Source organism: Panthera uncia (genome assembly GCF_023721935.1).
Source record: "Panthera uncia isolate 11264 chromosome D3 unlocalized genomic scaffold, Puncia_PCG_1.0 HiC_scaffold_8, whole genome shotgun sequence".
NCBI classification, from domain to species: Eukaryota; Metazoa; Chordata; class Mammalia; order Carnivora; family Felidae; genus Panthera; species Panthera uncia.
This window is the reverse complement of record NW_026057586.1, coordinates 44,332,164-44,350,179: the sequence shown is the minus strand read 5'-3', so window position 1 is coordinate 44,350,179 and position 18,016 is coordinate 44,332,164. Positions and strand designations below refer to the sequence as shown.

The following is an 18,016-nucleotide window of genomic DNA, read 5'->3' as shown; positions in this document are numbered from 1 at the left end:
AGGAGGGGTGGGAGGATAGAGGAAGAGGGGGAGGAAGTAGAAGCTGAGAGATGAGCCAAAGACGGGGTGGAAGTAGATGAGTCTACTTCTGCTGCTACAACTGTCAGTAGGAAGCTCTGAGAGTTTTCTTTGATGCTATCTTTTTTCTGTGAAGTGGGAGGAGTAGTGCTCTGCAGAGAGACTTTGGGGAGATGGTGTAGTTGGAGGGCTGAGGAGAAAGTAGCATTTTAGAAACTGTCTCTGAGGGGCACCTAGGTGGCTCAGCTGGTTAAGTGTCCAACTTCAGCTCAGGTCATGATCTCACTGGTTGTGAGTTTGAGCCCCGTGTTAGGCTCTGTGCTGACAACTCAGAGCCTGGAGCCTGCTTTGGATTCCGTGTCTCCCTCTCTCTCTGCCTTTCTCCTGCTCTCTCTCTGAAAAATACATAAACATTAAAAATAAAAATAAAAAAAAAGAAAAGAAAAGAAAAAGAAACTGTCTCTCTGGAAAACAGGAGAGGAAAAAGCTCAATAGGGAACACAGGATTGTCAGGCAACATTAAGAGCCCAGCCACCCATTTATCCTGTACCAATCTGTCTCATGTAACTTTCTATCACTGTCTATAGTTGCCAGAGATAAAAACAGACAGTCAGACTGATCTTGAGGAACGACACCACGTTTTGTGAACAGTTGATGAGGCTTCTTCATGAGCTGCACAAAACACTCCCACAAGAATATTCCAAATTCATTACATGACTCCATGAAAAGTACATTTTTCCCCAACACTCTGAGCCTAGAAAATCTCGGGGGACTGGCTAGTGAATACAGCTATTCTATTTGGAATATATAGCTCCATTAATACGATAATCATTAATTAAATGATTTGGGGGTTATACATATATCCCTATGTGGCTGTTTCGTACGAATAGTCAGTCACTCGAAAGTTGTTTAATTCTTCAGAAGAGGTAAAAGAAAATATCTAGAGTTGTTAAGTTCACAAACGGATTTAGAAGGTTATGATGACACCAAAGATTGATACATTGGGAATCCCGCATAAACCATCAGTTGCTCTCTGTCTCTGGAATCTCTCTCCCAATTTTTTCCATTGAGGTTTTAATTGGGACCGCCTATGTTCCAGGTACTGTGGTCCTGACCTTCAGTGGGCTTCCAGTTGGGGAAATGAAAGCAAGTGTTTACAACCTAGACTGACTCACTTTGCAAGAGCTGGAGCTAAAAGCTAGAGAAAAGTAAAAGGGAGACAAGTGATTAATACTGTTTGAGTAGCACAAACATATTTACTTTCAATCTCGTATATAAAATTCAATATAACTTTTGGTAATCTGTGACTCAGGGAAACAAGAAAGAACACTTAATGAAAACTAAAATTCTTTTTTTTTAAGTTCCTTTGTTTTGAAAGAGAATGAGTGCATGTGCACAAGCAGGGGTTGGGGTGCAGAAAGAGAGGGAGAGAGAGAATCCCAAGCATACTCCATGCTGTCAGTGTGGACTACAATGTAGGTCTTGAACCCATAAACTGTGACATCATGACCTGAGCCAAAATCAAAAGTCGGATGCTTAAGCAACCAGGTACCCCTAAGGTTCTTTTATTTAGAAACAATCCATGTTTCCTTTTTACCTTTTGTACCTCTTTAACCTGTGATGAACTGGGTACCATGAAGTTTTCCACCAAACCTCTCTCAGTTGATTGCTTTATTCTTGAAAGCTAAGTTTGAAAAGAAACATAGCATACATTGTTTCCAAAGACAGTGGTTCTACACTGGTGAACTTTCTTTTGAAGTCTGGGACTGTTACAACACTCAAGGTCTTGTCTGTGCAGGCAGATTTTTCAAATGGAAAACAGAAACTATATCCTTGCTCCCAGTGATGCATCTGGTTGCTACACTTCTCAGCTGGGTTTGGGAATGGCTATGTTCAAGACACTTCAGGAAACAAACCAGTGATTGAAAAGCACCTCAGTCCTCTTGGATCTCCAGGAAAAGGCAAGAGGAAAAACTAGAAGGGAAAGGGGAAGAATATTTTGTGGAAAATACTCAGTTATCAGGAGTCATGTTTTAGTGCCAGTGTTGTTATTACTGGTTGTGCAAATTTAAGCCTCTTCGTTGCTCCTTTATAAAAGGAGGAGGCTGGGATTGGGTGATGCTTTGAAAGTTTAAAGAGTTTATTTTATTAGGAAAATTAGAAATTTTGGACTTGGTGGTATTACATACCAAATCAATATGAGCAGGAGTTAACTTGCCTATCATCATGAATTATTTAGTGAGTGAGGTCTTTACACTTATACTCAAAGTCCACACTAATGACCTAGTAATTATTTTAATCGATTCTCAATGAACTGTTAACTACCCTGTTGGCATACCAATAAGCAAGAAGCATTGTGAGAGCAGGTTCTGTGCACTATATTTGTATCCTTCCATCCACAATTCTGAACGGAAATCCGTGTATCCAAATAAATATTTCTGTATCCGTTTTTTACTAAGATTTATCATTTAACATTTGCGGTATTCTAAAAGTCCTAATTTTGATTTGTGTGAGCAGAAGAGAAGATACGACATGGAATCACAGAATCTTGAAGCTGATATTATTTTGTAGAACATGCAGTTTAAGCTCTTATAGAAAACTCTAAACATGTGAGCAAAGATACTACACAAGAATGCTCTTAGTAGGAAGTTGTGTGACAGCAAAAAATTAGAAACAGCTTTTATGCACATCAACTGGGGAACGGATAAATCAACTGCAACATATTCACATGGTGAAATATTATACAGTAGTTGGGTTCATGAATTACAGTTGCAATATAGCAATAGAAATAAATCTCAAAAACCTAATGTTGAATGAAGAACCAAGTTGCACAAGAGTATACACAGATAGACACCTTTTATAGAAGACTAAAAATATGAAAAAAGGAATATACGTGTGTTAAAATTATAGAGACATGTACAGGAATGCCAGGATAAGCATCAACTTTGGGATGGTGGTTAACCAAGGACAGCAAGGAACAAGGTGCGGAAATCAGAGAAGAAAATAAACCAGAATCTGGAGAGATTAATCAACTTGTTTAAAAAACACAAAACAGGCTAGAAGTGAGTAGTGAGAGCTTTGTGCTTTCCACTACAAAATACTACCCCCAAAATGGACAGCTCCTGAGACTGGCTTTGTTTATTCGTTGGTCTCTTCTTCAGACACATGATAGCCCCAGGGAACTTAACATTATAAGAGACCTTAAAAGGTCTTATCTTCTGCAATTCCTCACTCAATTTTTTACTTTACTTACAACATGTCTGCTAAATGATGATCCCGCTTTTGTTAAAAACAAACCACAGCCAAAAGGAAAAATAAGCCTCTCCAAGTAACACCTTCTTAACCTCAAGGAAGACATTTCAGGATATCACTGGAGAAAATCCCCGCTAAACCAAACAGCGTAACTTCTGAAACGTCCAGAGTTAACTACCAGCCCCACTTGCCTTCTAAGTGTGGTTGAGCTTAGCTCTCGGTGCGGGTTGACTCATTAGGCAAGGACTTGCTGGCATCCTAAGCATGTACTAAGGGCCAGGCACAATGCCGGATGCTAGAGCATGGAGTGAACAAGGCAGCTCTTGCGATCCGTAGTATAAATGAATCAAAAAGAGTGAAGGAGGATTGTTTTGCACTATCTGCCCCTTTGCCCTCCCCCGAGAGGTGAGTAAAGCTAATGGGGTCCTTCATGAGGCTCCTTGAAGCTCCAGTAATCCTGCTTTGAGAAAGATGGCTAAATACTGAGGGTGGGAAAGAAGATGGATATACAAGAGCCAGACTGCATTTGTTAGAACTGTTTGAGCTACAGGTGACAGAAACCCCACTGGGACCTCTAGGGATTCGAGGATGTCAGTTTGGTATATTATTTTGAATTAAACTTACTTAATAAACAGCTGGTGTTACAGAATTGACGAATCACTACGTTGTACACCTGGGGCTAATACGACATTGCATATCAGCTATACTTCAATTAAAAAAAAAAAAAGACACAAACAGGTAGTTCAAGAAGGACCCTCCTTTGTTTCCCTGAAAGCAGGAAGTAAATCTCCCGTGTGAAAGGTACCCTTCCTGTACCAGGAGGGTGGAAAGTATCCTTGCCACCAGAGACCGAGAATTTCATGCTGAGAAGACTGTACAAACCTTGTTACATCTTTAACAATTTACTACCTCTGCGTCTTGTCCGTTCTTCACAAATTTATTGTTTGTCTAAAAGTTATAAAAGCTGCCTTCTTTGGTCATTTCTTTGAGTCTCATATTTTTATGGGGCTCCAATACATATGAAATTCAATTTTTTGTCTCCTGTTAATCTTATGTCAATTTAATTATTAGGCTAGCCAAAGAACCGAGAAAGGAAGAAGGGAAAAGTTTTCTGCCCTTACAGACCACTGGAAACACACCAGGAAGCAGCAGTGTTGAATCTTGAGAGAAGAAGGTCCAGGAACCCAAACACTTGCTGAACTTGTCCATGACTCTGCTCTTCTCCTCCTGACTGCTTTTCTTCTCTCCCTCCCTGGCCAAGTAACTTCAGCTCCTCTGGCTCATGTGGTAGGAAAACAGCCACATACACTTCTGAGTTTTGTGCCACATGGTTAGGCACTTGAGCCCATTTTCCTGGTATTGGAAACCAAAATCCCAAGAAAGGGGATGAATGGCCAAGCCTGCACTGGCCACCGATTCCTTGGACAGGCGATTCGCTGCTACCACAATGTGTGGTGTACTATGAAAGATGGGCCTAGCGTTGGCCAACAGACCAAACGAAGCCTTCCATTGTAATATGGCGGTTTCTGCTACAATTTGGATAGTGTAGCAGAGGAAAAGGAGCACCCAAAAGAAATGGAGGCAGGGGCTGCACCCTGAAGAAGGGTGAGTGCTGAGATAAATCAATAGCTAAAGCAATAGCATTATTGTTTATGTGTGCTTAAAACATACTTGGAAACAAATGTATTCAATGAATTACTAGAGTTTTAAAAATCTACGTTGAATGGACTGATACTGTAGCAAAGCTTGGCCACTGAATGTTCTTCAATTTCAGAAAATTTTAAGCAACTTTGACATCCATTTCTCCTTCATTTCTAGCAGTGTGGCTTCTGGGGTATAAGACAAAAGCAGGTGACAGCCCCCAGGAATACAGAAGACTCAGAAGGTTGGGGCAGAAAGGCCAGACAAAGTCCACTGGGAGAAGGAAGTTAGAGGTGGCCGGGTGAATAAGAATAAACACTGAATTTAGAGGGCACTGGGGGTACATAGTGAAGTGAGGACTGGAATCGGGACCTGGAAGTTGGGGGTATGGGGTGGAGGAGGGCGTGGAGATACACTGGTGACCAATATATAAGTTCCCTGCCCTTGGGAAGCTTAAATTATATTGGGAGAGGTAGACCATATATAAATAAACATAAAGAATGATTACAGATCATAAGTGCCATGAAGTAAAATTTTAGGAAATAATAAAACAGACGCTAGGAGAGAAACCATCAGAAAAGATGTACTTTACACAGGATGTTGAGGGAAGGTGATATTTAAACTGTACCCTGAATGATAAGGAAAGCCAGCAACGGAAACGACCAAGAAAAATGCATTTCGGGAACAGAGAACAGCTAACTCAAAGGTCCTGAGATGGACAAAAATCACATGAAAGACAGGATACACTGGCATCCAGAGGTGAGCAGAGACAGCATGTGCTCATTTGATTAAAAAAAATGGCTGTCAGGCTCATCAAACTTGGAGGAAGTAACTCAAATGAGTGATTTTTTTTAAAGGAAAGCAATTTTTATTTTCCTGAATATGGGAACAATTGTAAGCATAAAGTCCTTCCATGTTGTAAGTGGCTTTGCTCCAGTTCTGGTATACAAAAATCCCCTGGGAGAAAATAGAATTTCAATATAGCAACATCACAATCAGGACAAACAGCTTGATTTTGGAGGGAAAGAATATACTTTCTCATCAGAGAGGCTCAAGAGAAAAGAATTATGTCAATCCAGTCTAGTTGCAAAACTTTATATGCCACAAAATATACTTAGTTTGAAAAAAAAGCAAGATGAAATCTCCTTAGAAATACCAAAGCATGAGGCCGGTTTGCTTATGAGGTCCTGAAGCAATTGTCTGAGGAAAAAGCAGTAAGGTGGCTTTACTTTGCCTGAAATCAGAAGCTTGCAGTCACTATGTTTCACTTTCATACACACCTATGAGGGTTAAAATATAACCTAGGCCTAATGATGTTTATTGTGAATTAGCAGAAGAAAATATTAAAAGTACCTCTTTGTTTTGGCTGTGCTGCCTTTGATAACAGCATGTAAGATCTGAATAGAATGCTGACCTGCAGGAAGTTGACATCACTGACCAAAAAGAACATAATTTTCAGGCTAAGTATGTTGTGTATCAGTCCTACAGAGCCTGGGTTGGTGAGAGTGGGTTTTGAGAAGGTGGGATTATGGCTATATCATTCTTTCTTTTCTATGCCAGCTATGGTAATTCATACGTTAACTATGAGAATTCTTAGCTTAGATGCTAATGCTGAACCCTAAACTAAATGCAGTATCACTATTTCATGAAAATCAGAAGGAAGGAATCAGGAAACAGTGTCTACTTAAAAGTAGGAAAGAAAAGTCAAAGAAGTTTCTGTTTAAGGAAGACATGTAAAAATACTATCAATAAATAGCCAACAAAGTACTGGTCTTACCAAAGTCACCTTGAAAAAGAAAAGCAAGGATGCCTGGGTGGCTCAGTCGGTTAAGTGTCTGACTCTTGGTTTTGGCTCAGGTCATGGTCTCACAGTTCCTGGGTTCGAACTGCACATTGGGCTCTGCATTGATAGTGCAGAGCCTGCTTGGGATTCTCTCTCTCTCTCTCTCTCTCTCTCTCTCTCTGCCCCTCCCCCACTTGCACTGTCTCTTTTTCTCTCAAAATAAACAAATAAACTTTTGAAAAAAAGAAAAGAAAAAAGAAAAGAAGAGAAAAGAAAAGAAAAGCTGAAGGCATCATGCTCCCTGATTTCAAACTATATTACAAAGCTAAAGTAATTTAAAAAGTTGTAGTATAGGCATAAAAACAGACGGACACATTGGTCAATCGAACAGAATATAGAGCCCAGAAATAAACCCACACTTACATGGTCAATTAATTTACAACAAAGGGGACAAGAATATACAATAGGAAAAATACAGTCTCATCAACAAATAGTGTTGGGAAAACTGCACAGCTATTTGCAAAAGAATGAAATTGGACCACTGCCTTACACCAAACACAAAGATCAAGTCAAAAGGGATTAAAGACCTAACTAAATATGAGACCTGATCCCATAAAACTACAAGGAAACATAGGATGGTGAGCTCCTTGTCATAAGTGTTGGACGATTTTCTATATCTAACACCAAAAGCAGAAGCAACAAAGAGAAATAAACAAGTGGGACTACAAACTTAAAAGCTTCTGTACAGTGAAGGAAACTATCAACCACATGAAAAGCCAACCTACTGATTAGGAGAAAATATTTTCAAATCATATATCTGATCAAAGACTAACATCCAAAATAGACAAAGAACCCAAACAACTCAATAACAAAAAGCAAACAATCCGCTTAAAAAATGGGAAGATCTGAATAGACATTTTTCCAAAGAATATATACAGGTGGCTTGCAGACACATGAAAAGATACTCAACATCACTCATCATCAGGGAAATACAATCAAAACCACAGTGAGATATCATCTCGTACTTGTTGGAATGGCTATTATCAAAAAATCTAGAAATAACAAGAGTTGGCAAGCATAGGGAGGAAAGGGAACCCTTGTTCACTATTGGCAGGAATATAAATTGGTACAGCCACTCTAGAAAACAGTATGGAGGTTCTTCAAAAAATAAAAAACAGAACTACCATATGATCCAGAAATTCTACTTCTGAGTGTTTATCCAAAGAGAAAGAAAACACTGTTCAAAAAGATACATGTATCCCCATGTCCACTGCAGCATTATTTACAATAGGCAAGATATGAAAATAACCTAAGTGTCCATTGGTGAATGAATAAACATTACTCAACAATAAAAAAGAATGAAATCTTGCCATTTGCAATATGGACGGACTTTGAAGACACTAAGCAAATGAAATAAGTCAGACAGAGACAGGCTAATACTGCATGATCTCTCTTACATGTGGAATCTAACAAACAAACAAACCCCGAAGCTCACAGATACAGAGAATAGATTGGTAGTTGCCACAGGTAGGGCAGGGGGTGGGGGAGAAAAGAGTGAACTGTCTTTGTTTTTTGTTTTCCTGTTTAAATAAATTGATTTATTTAAAAAAAAAAGTAATGGTCCTGAATAAAAATGCTCAGACATTGTTTAGGTAGATATTTACAGCGTCGGATAAGTCCAGGGAACATTTTTAGTTTGGCATAGATGAAACTAAATTTGATTCTGGAAAATCTCAAGAAAAGAAATAACATAAGCTATTTGGGGGAATCTGTTTGATTTTTCACTATTTTGCATATTTAAATTATGTGTGTTTTACTTTACCACTTGATAGGGGATTTTATTAGAAATGTGTATTTCTTTTTTCTTTAATGTTTATTTATTTTGAGAAAGAGAGACATAGTGTGAGCAGGGGAGGGGCAGAGCAAGAGGGAGACAGAATCCAAAGCAGGCTCCAGGCTCTGAACTGTCAGCACAGAGCCCGAAGTGGGGCTCGAACTCACGTACATGAAGAGATCATGACCTGGGCTGAAGTCAGATGCTTAACTGACTGAGCCACCCAGTGCCCCAGAGATGTATATTTCTAACACAGGTTTCATATAAGTATACAATACATCATATTTTAAAAGGCATAAAAAGTGTTAATGATTCAGAGGAGAGGGACCTGGATCATCTTTTATGAAGTTAAGGATGCAAGTTCTGGCTTAACATATGGAACTTTCTAAGGAGGTGGCTATAAAGTTGAGTGGATGCCTTGAGGAGTAGTGGATTCTTCGTCCCCAGAAGTGTTCAAACGCAATCTATGCAGTCATTTGGCTGGATGTTGAAAAACCAAAAGAAGTGTTATGTATCCACCCAGACGACTCTACTAGTGAACGCCTACCACACAAGTTCCATGCCGTGGAACAGGGACACCGAGGTGAGTGAGACAGGCAGGGTCTCTGTTTTCACTGAGCTTGTAAAATAAACAAGTGAACAAATAATAAAATGAGGCAACTGCTGATTATGATCATTTCTCTGGTGGAAATGAAGAAGATGGGGGTCTGACTGATTAGCTCTGGGGCTGTTTGGCTGATTGGCTGCTTTGATGAAGCAGGTGACATGTGAACTAAGCCAGGATGGGTGAGAGCTGGAGAAGAGCATCCCAGCTTCTTTCATGGTGAGAGCGCTGAGTCAGCAAGGGGTTTGGTTTTCTGGAAGATGACTTCCTGGTGGAGCCCGGAAGTGCCCTGAGGGAAGGGAGGGTGAGCCAGTGGAGGCAGACAGAGGTTACACCGCACACAGCTTTGTGGGTCCCAGGGAGAAGACTTTGTGGAAAAGAATGAGATATAACTAAAATATTTTAAACAGGAGAGTGATGTAATCAATTTATAGTGTTTAAACAATAAATTCTTTTCTAAAGCTGAGATTCTGACTCTGATATGACAGGGTCCTAACTAGGTCTTATTGCACATACATATAAAACAACTATGTACCACACCTTTTGGTATTTGTTCTATTTAGCACTAACATTGTACCTAGAGGAGGAGGGCATCAAATTGTAAATTTCAGCAGTAGCTGGGGAAAAAATGATCCATTCTTGTGATTTATCCTGAACTGGCCCTCATCAACACATCTTTTCTGTAGATATATCCATTCTGCATTCTGCTCTGTTCTGGTCCTCTATGCCTGCTAATCCTATCCCACCCCCCCCCATCACTTCCATCAGATCAGCAATTCCATCACTGACAACTGATTGGGCTCTTTCTTCTGGTCCCAACTCATTATTGTGCCTCATAATGGAGGGCCTGTCTCTCTTCTGTCACAATGGACTGTCCTTGTGTACCAGCACCTTGGCCTGAACTCAAGACCATTTTCTCCCTTACAGTCTGTGACACTATAGTCTCCTTGAGAACAGGGATTATAGCTGGTTCCCTACTATATCTCAGTATTCACCAGTTTGGCACGGTCAATTGTTAAATCTTACAAAAACGCTATTGCATGAATGGATACCCTGACCTTGGAGGCACCCTGCATAGACCAGAGATCCTCCTGGACACTGACTCTCCTCTCTGCATTCAACCTATCATCCTTCCAATTCCTCTGCTGTGAAACATGCCGGCTTTGTGCCAGTGAGACTCTCCTAACTATTTTAACTGGAGTTGGAATTGAGCTTTTTTTTTTTTTTCTTAATCAGGCAAGGCACAAGCTTAAGATTGTTTTCTTGAATTGTGGCTGAGTCTTAATCGTGATAACTCTGAAAAAGCTGGTCTGCAGGTGCTCTGTATCATTTCCAGAATAATAACAACAGTTCACATTCATCGTTCACTACTACTTGCCAGGCACCATACTAAGTCTCCTTTAATCCTCCCTGCCACCCTACACGGAAAATATTATTATCCCCATTTCACAGATGAGGAGATTGTGTCATAGAGTTATTTGCCCAGGGTCACACAGCTAACAAGTAGATCTGAGATTTTCAATATTCTTCTAAATATGAAATTTGTACTCTTAACAACCAGGGAAGAAATTATAAAATAAAATTCATAATAGCACATCCATATTAGCATAAAGAAATGCATAACTTAATTGGTGTGCTATTGAAAAATGGGTGTTATTACAGAACTCTCTGTTGTATAATTGGATAGATTCACTTTCTTTGTCACACATTTTCCTCTTCACTTCCAAAAAAATTTTGTCTATTCATAACCTTTACTAGCATATCAGAGGATATTTAAGATTTTTTGTAATTTTAAAGCATTTTATTTTAACAGAAGAACCCAGGAAACCTAGGAAAGCTTAGAAAATATCCCATATCTTATTATATTTTAAAGGACTCAAATAAGAAGCATGAAAAAAACCCAAGAGTTTTCATACACAACTGAAATGGATACAAGATCAAAACCATTCAGAGTTTTAAAATCTGCTCTACCTATAGAAGGTTTCAGCAACCAAAATAAACTCATCTTCCACAGTCCTTTGAGTGACAGCTCTAAAATGTCCAAAACACAAAATTCTCATTTTTAACTTGACATCAAAGCACACGTTCAGATATTTTTCTGATTTAAGAAGAAACTGCTTCTAAAAATGCCTGATGCTCCTGATGTTATTTAAAACACGTATAAAATACACAGATACTGGTCTATCTGGAAAACTACAGAATTACAACCCAGGGCACTAACCTGGTTAAAGGCAAAACTCCAAATGCAAGTTGTTTCTTATTGAAAAAGAAGAAAACTTTTCTTCAGTAAGATAGTTATCTAAAAAATCCTGGTTCGAGCATTTATACTCACTGTCCTGAGTAGATTGTGAAATACTACACGATGCATTTAAGACATATAGAGAATCAGGGAAAGTACTAGCAAATTACAAATAACATTTAAGAGAATAAATGTTATTTATTATTATTATTTATTATAGTATAAGCCCATCTTAACCAGGCAAAATAATTTCCCAGCTTGGAGAAATTATAAATTCAACTAAGAATCGACCTTGTGAATAGCTTGGTTTACAAGTCATGGATTTAAAAACAACTGGACTGATAGGATATTATTTATTACATGTTTATCTTATCCACCTTTTTGGTTAGGAGGTTCTTTTAGGGAACATAAGAAGCAGGAAAGTCTGGACATGGGTCTTACTTTGGAAACTCTTAGCCTTTGCACCTTTGGGCAAGCCACTTAGTTTCTGGGTCTCAGTTACCCTGTCTGTACACTAGGGGGTAACAATACTCACGCTTCCACCACCCCACACAGATGCAATGTGTTGGGGAAGGGCATAGACTTTGGAGAGGCACAGATGCCTCCATGCCTAGATCTGCACATGTGAGGTCTGGGATAAGTTCCTTATCTACCCGAGCCTCAGTTTCCTCACCTATAAACTTTCAATATCACACCTAGGAAGATTCCATTAGGATTAGAGAAGATACATGTAATCACCTGGCACTTAATAAGCTTTCAGTAAATGGTGGCTATTGATGCCTATGGCCCATTTTGTAAACTTCAGTATATGTGTAAGGTATTATTATATGACCGGTTTCTTCAGAAATCACGTAGTTTCTAACTATTACATTTCTCCCATGGTCTATATATATGAATACATTTTCTTATATGGATTGGAGCCTTGTTGCGATACTTTCCTCATGAAATTTGTTATGAGACTATGAAATTAGATCATAAAAATATGAAAAATAAGATCTCTGATTCTTACTCCTTTGCTGTGTTCTAGTGTGCAGTCTGCAATGAGTTTTCAGTCTATTTATTCATCTTTTTATCATTCATTCAACAAACACCTACCAAGGGCTTAGAAAATCTATACTGCAGGAGAAAATAGCCTCTATATTTTACCAAGATGGTTTCATGAAATATTATAAGTTATGATAAATTATTATAGTAATATCGAAAGCTTAGAAAATATTACAGTTCATGTAACTTATAATGGAAATTAAGAATAAGTTTTGACAGGGGCACCTGGGCGGCTTAGTCAGTTAAGCATCCAACTTTGACTCAGGTTATGATCTCACAGTTCATGTGTTCGAGCTCAGCATTGGGCTCTCTGTTGACAGCTCACAGCCTGGAGCCTGCTGCAGATTCTGTATCTCCTTCTCTCTCTGCCCCTCCCCTGTTCATGCTCTGTCTCTCACTCAAAAATAAATAAGGATTAAAAAAAAAAAAAAAAGAATAAGTTTTGATAATGTTACATATTCTCTAGAAAATAATTACATGCAAATTCTTTTCACAAGAGTTACTATATAAATTAAATGAATCCAAAATGTATAAGACAATAATCCAAGGAAGGGGATTTAGAAATGGAAACAACTTTAAAAAGTATCATGTTTGTGACTCCGTATTGAATCCTCTTTCAGAGTAGATTCTTAAGGGCTTTATATCTAGAATGATTTAAAAATAGGCCACAATTAGACACAATTAAGAAACTGTTCTGCTTTTACTTTATTTTCCATAACAACCATAAGCCATAGTCTCTCTATACTTACGGAAGACAACTGAATTTTATAATATATATATGTATGTATTTCTGTAATGTTCTAAGTCAATCATCATAAACATAATCCATTTTAACAGTGATTGAGGTGTTCCCAATGTGTGGCAACGGCAAACCGGATGATGAAAGTACCAGTTTGGCAGGGGTTGGCAAACGACTACTTGTGGACCAAATCCAGCCCAATCCCTGTTTTTGCAAATAAAGTTTTATTGGAACACAGCCTGGTCCATTTGTGTTCATGTAACGTAGGGTTGCTCATGTGACATACTGGCATGGTTGAGTAGTTTTGAAAGAAATGGCAGGGTCTACAAAGCCTAAGATATTTTCTATGCAATCTTTTACAGAGAGGATTTGTAAACTCCAGCCTCATAGTAAAGATATTAAAGAATTTATGTGCCATTTTGAGTATTGATACAAAAAATAAGAGGGAATTTTAGAAGAGTTATTTAGCTGTATATTTAGCTCATTGCGTTTGTGCCCAATGCTTAGCGGACACACCAAAGGTAGGACCCATGCTACGCACTTAAAATTTTTTTTATTAAGTGTATTTTGAAAGAGAGACAGAGAGAGCAAACGGGGGAGGGGCAGAGAGAGAGGGAGAAAGAGAATCCCAAGCAGGCTCCATACCGTCAGTGCAGAGCCCGACGCAGGGCTTGAACCCACGAACCAGTGAGATCGTGACCTGAGCCAAAATCAAGAGTCCGATGCTTAACCGACTGAGCTACCCAGGCACCCCTACACATCTGAGCAGGCAAATTTTTCACAAGCAGTCCTTACTGGGCTAAAAGGCCATGCTGCTCCCTACTGAGGTAACAAAAACTCCAAGTGTTATCCCAAGCCCCGGAGCAAACGCCCACCAGAATTGCATAATTATCCTTTCTTTTAGGAGCTGGGGATTTTAATTTGTGTCTAATTTTTGCTGTTGCTGGAAATAAGGTGACCTTCTATATAGTTCTGTAGACATCACAGCTTATTTAATTGAAAATGATCATTATAATTAAAATAGGGGAAAAGGGTTGATGTGTTACCTGTATGTTGCTCTTCAATCCAGACTTGCAAATACATGAACAGGAGTAGCCCCGCTACCCCAAATATCAGCACCGAGAGGAAGACTTGTTTGGGGTTCATGACCATTTCAGATGGCTGCATTTCTCCTCATTTCTGAAGACCACATGATTTGTTTTTCAATAGAGCTTTGATCCTTTCTTGTTCTATTAGGTGCTCATTCCATGAAGTAACCTAGAATTATTAAAAATCCACATTGTACCTTACTGATGACATATCTTCCCAAACACAGCATAAGTATGCAGCATGTTAATGAAGGTGAGGGCTCACGTGAACCATAACACTCAGAAGACAGAAGAGATGGTAGGAGAGTGTCCCTAAAAATGGCAATTTTCTATAATAAAGCTTTATTGTAGCTAAAGAATCTAAGGAATTCACCGTATCCTACAGTTAATAAGTAACACTTTCACATTTAATTAGGGGCAGTATAGACAGACTTAAGCCACCCTCTACTGTAAAGAGTAAAGCAGGTTCCAGTGACCTTAAGGTGACTGTGAGGGGAAAGAAGACCTATCAGGATAGACTGTTGAAGGAGTTTTGAAAAACACGTTCATAGAAAAAAAGGGGGAAAATCACTTCATGTCTGAAAAATACATAAAGTTCAAAAATGGAGGGTTCAATCTATCATTTCCCTTTCATGTAAAAGTAATAGATTTCTCCAACTGAAAGGGTACATTAAAAATCCCTCAAACGCCTAAAAGGATAAATATTAAAAGGTCAAAGTTAAAAGGCTTCTCGCACAATAACACAGAGTACAGATGTGTACCTCAGATTACAGAAATCCACCTCCACAATGAAAAGTTACTTTATTTAAAGAAATGTTGAAATGACTTTGTTTTACAACAATCTCATTTAGTGTAATCTTAACATTTTACTTTTTGTAAGTTGCATCCACGTTTGAGAATCTAATGAAAATGCAGACTCTCCTTTTGGACAAATACCAACACACATATGCTCTTACATCAATATTGAGATGCTTAGGTACTCTCACCGAAAGTCAAGGTAAGAAGGTCTGCTGCCCATGAACTGCCACGCAAATATGCAGCAGCCTGCCTGGTGAGTTCCATAGTCCAGCTAATGAGGTCAAGGTCATGGCTTTGTATCTAGCACTGGCCAAAGACCATGGCCCTTTTCCTTGGCTACAGACCACACCCCCTCTTTGGATGAGCTGAATGTTTCCTTACTGTGAGGACATCACACACACTGCTGTGTCTAAAAGTTCTCTCTTTTTTCTCCAAGTATGCCTCAAAAACTCCTGGGAGAATATTGATTTGGCCTTTTCGAAGAGGTGTTTGGTGAGATGCAAGGTAAAAGTTAAAAGCCTGCTGTGGAAAATTGTTGGCTGGTTAAAAGATAATATTGAGCTGTTCTTGGCAAAACCAGTTTTCACGTAAATGGTGGGCTTCAAAGGTAACCTATGAGATGTGTATTATAAGGAAATGTGGTAGAGTGATCCCCTGATCAGAAAAAAGAAATCCAACAAATAGTTAAAAATGTTTATGCAGAACAACAACAAAAAGTTGTTTTATAAATACATTTTTTTCTTTATATTTTATTTTATTTTATTTTATTTTATTTTATTTTATTTTTTTAACGTTTATTTATTTTAGAGACAGAGAGAGACAGAGCATGAACGGGGGAGGGTCAGAGAGAGAGAGAGGGAGACACAGAATTGGAAACAGGCTCCAGGCTCTGAGCTGTCAGCACAGAGCCCGATGTGGGGCTTGAACTCACGAACCGCGAGATCATGACCTGAGCCGAAGTCGGACACTTAACCAACTGAGCCACCCAGGCGCCCCTCTTTATATTTTAATTATTACCCAGAAGGGGCCAGAGTAAGAGCGCTGGTTGCCAGCATTACCTGAGGAGCCTTCTAGAATCCACTGGTCTTGAATCCCCTGAGGAAGGGGCAACTACTAATATTTTCATGAGGGCTTTTGAGCATTTCAAGCACTTTCTTGATTTTGATAGTAGGGTAAGCTTTTAAATACGTAGAACTGAGAGTATCATCATACAGCTATATATGACGGTTGGTACTTTGCTCTTATATAGGTTCTAAACTAAAATCTTACGGGCTTTCCAAACATGCAACAAAGAACAGTTCACGAGGGAGATTTGCAATTTGAGGTGTTCCAAGACTGAATCCCTCAAGGAAAGCAACCAAGAGAAGCCAGCTTTCTCTTGTCTTGATGCTGCAGTTAAACAGTGAACAGACATAATTCCTGGGTGCATGAGAAGAGTCGGGTAGGAGGAAACCAGTTAAACAAAATCTAGTACTAACCGAGAAATAGCTGTTTACAAGAAGAAAGAGACTTTTACAATCTGTCTACATAATTAAAACTTATCTCAGAAGAAAGAGGATAGAAGAAAACGCATAAATCAGAACAGAGCCACGAACCTGTGGGAATAGTAGATGAGAAAGCCAAAAGAAGTAGTCCTTGAGGGTTTGCAGAGGAAAATTATTACCTACTATGCTGGAAAGAGATGAAGAATTTGCCCTTCCTTTCTTCGGGAGATGTTGCTCTACGCTGACATACCCTCCTGGGTAAGAAGTCAGGAGAAAGCCCATAATTGTTATTATGGCAGATGTGAGTAGGATTGAGTGATTAAAGCCACAAGGCAGAAAGGCAATCTGGTGTAAAACGAAGAGATACGTTTGATTTTCTCCCATCTCAGTCCATTAACCCAACGTTGGCATTAGGAAATGGCTCTCATTAAACAAAGGTGAGGCGGGAGGAGCAGCAGTATTGCTTTAAGCAAACCTGAAGGTCAGTTGTGATGGGAAAACACACCTATTTGGAGATCATACATCTACCTCTATGCCTGCAGGAAAAGTGCAGACTACTGGAGATTGAAATTACTTGGAATAATGCTATTTTATGTACAAGCGTTATACAACATTTCCACAGTCAAAGGCTTCCTGTATTTCATACAACTCCTTCCTCTCCCCAGCCATATAAACACAGTACCTTGAACCTAACAGGTACCCAACAGTGTGTACTCAACAGTGTGTGTTGCACTGAACTCAATGTGGAGCTCCAATAACAAAATACAGGTAAATTAACTAATTTTCTAGTTGTACTTGGGAAATCCTTAGTCTAAGTTGTACTAGAATCCTGAAAGAGGAATTATGTGACTTTGTTAAAAATATTTTTTATTTTTATTCGAAAATCCTATTGATTTGTCCCAAATTAATATAAAAGATACACACAAATAACTGTTTCACGGCATTATCTCTTTTCCAACACTTTAAAAGATTACTCTTTTAAGATGTTCAACATCAGTAATCATCAGGGAAATGCAAATCAAAACCACAGTGGGATATCTCCTCAAGCCTGTTAGAATGGCCATCATGAAAAAGACAGATAACCAGTGCTCACATGGATGTGGAGAAAAGGGATCACTTGTCTACTGGTGGTGGGATTGTAAACTGGTGCAGCCACTTATGGAAAACTGCGTGGAGGGTCCTCAAAAAATTAAAAACAGAACTACCATATGATCCCACAATTCGACTTCTGGGTATTTATCCGGAGGAAATGAAAACACAATGTCGAGAGATATCTGCACCCCCACGTTCACAGCAGCCATATTGGCATACAATAGCCAAGACACGGAAATAACCTATGCGTTCATCGATGGATGAATGGATAAAGAATATTACTCAGTATAGTCTTATCATTCTTAAGGTGCTGTGCATCTTAAACTTACACAGGGCTGTATGTCAGGTATATCTCAGTAAAATGGGAAAAATTAATTTAAATAATCCTGGTTACCAACAG

General features: G+C 38.9%; 1 protein-coding gene across 1 annotated transcript in view; it reads right to left on the bottom strand.

Annotated features, from left to right (window-relative positions):
• CHST9 (carbohydrate sulfotransferase 9) overlaps window positions 1–14,395 on the bottom strand; it is a 201,146-nt gene extending 186,751 nt beyond the window's left edge. The window contains exon 1 of the mRNA XM_049620314.1: window positions 14,201–14,395. Within this exon, the coding sequence (XP_049476271.1) occupies window positions 14,201–14,321 (121 nt within the window). The 5' untranslated portion in view covers window positions 14,322–14,395. The remainder of the gene's footprint in view (window positions 1–14,200) is intronic.
• Between the last annotated feature and the right edge of the window lie 3,621 nt (window positions 14,396–18,016).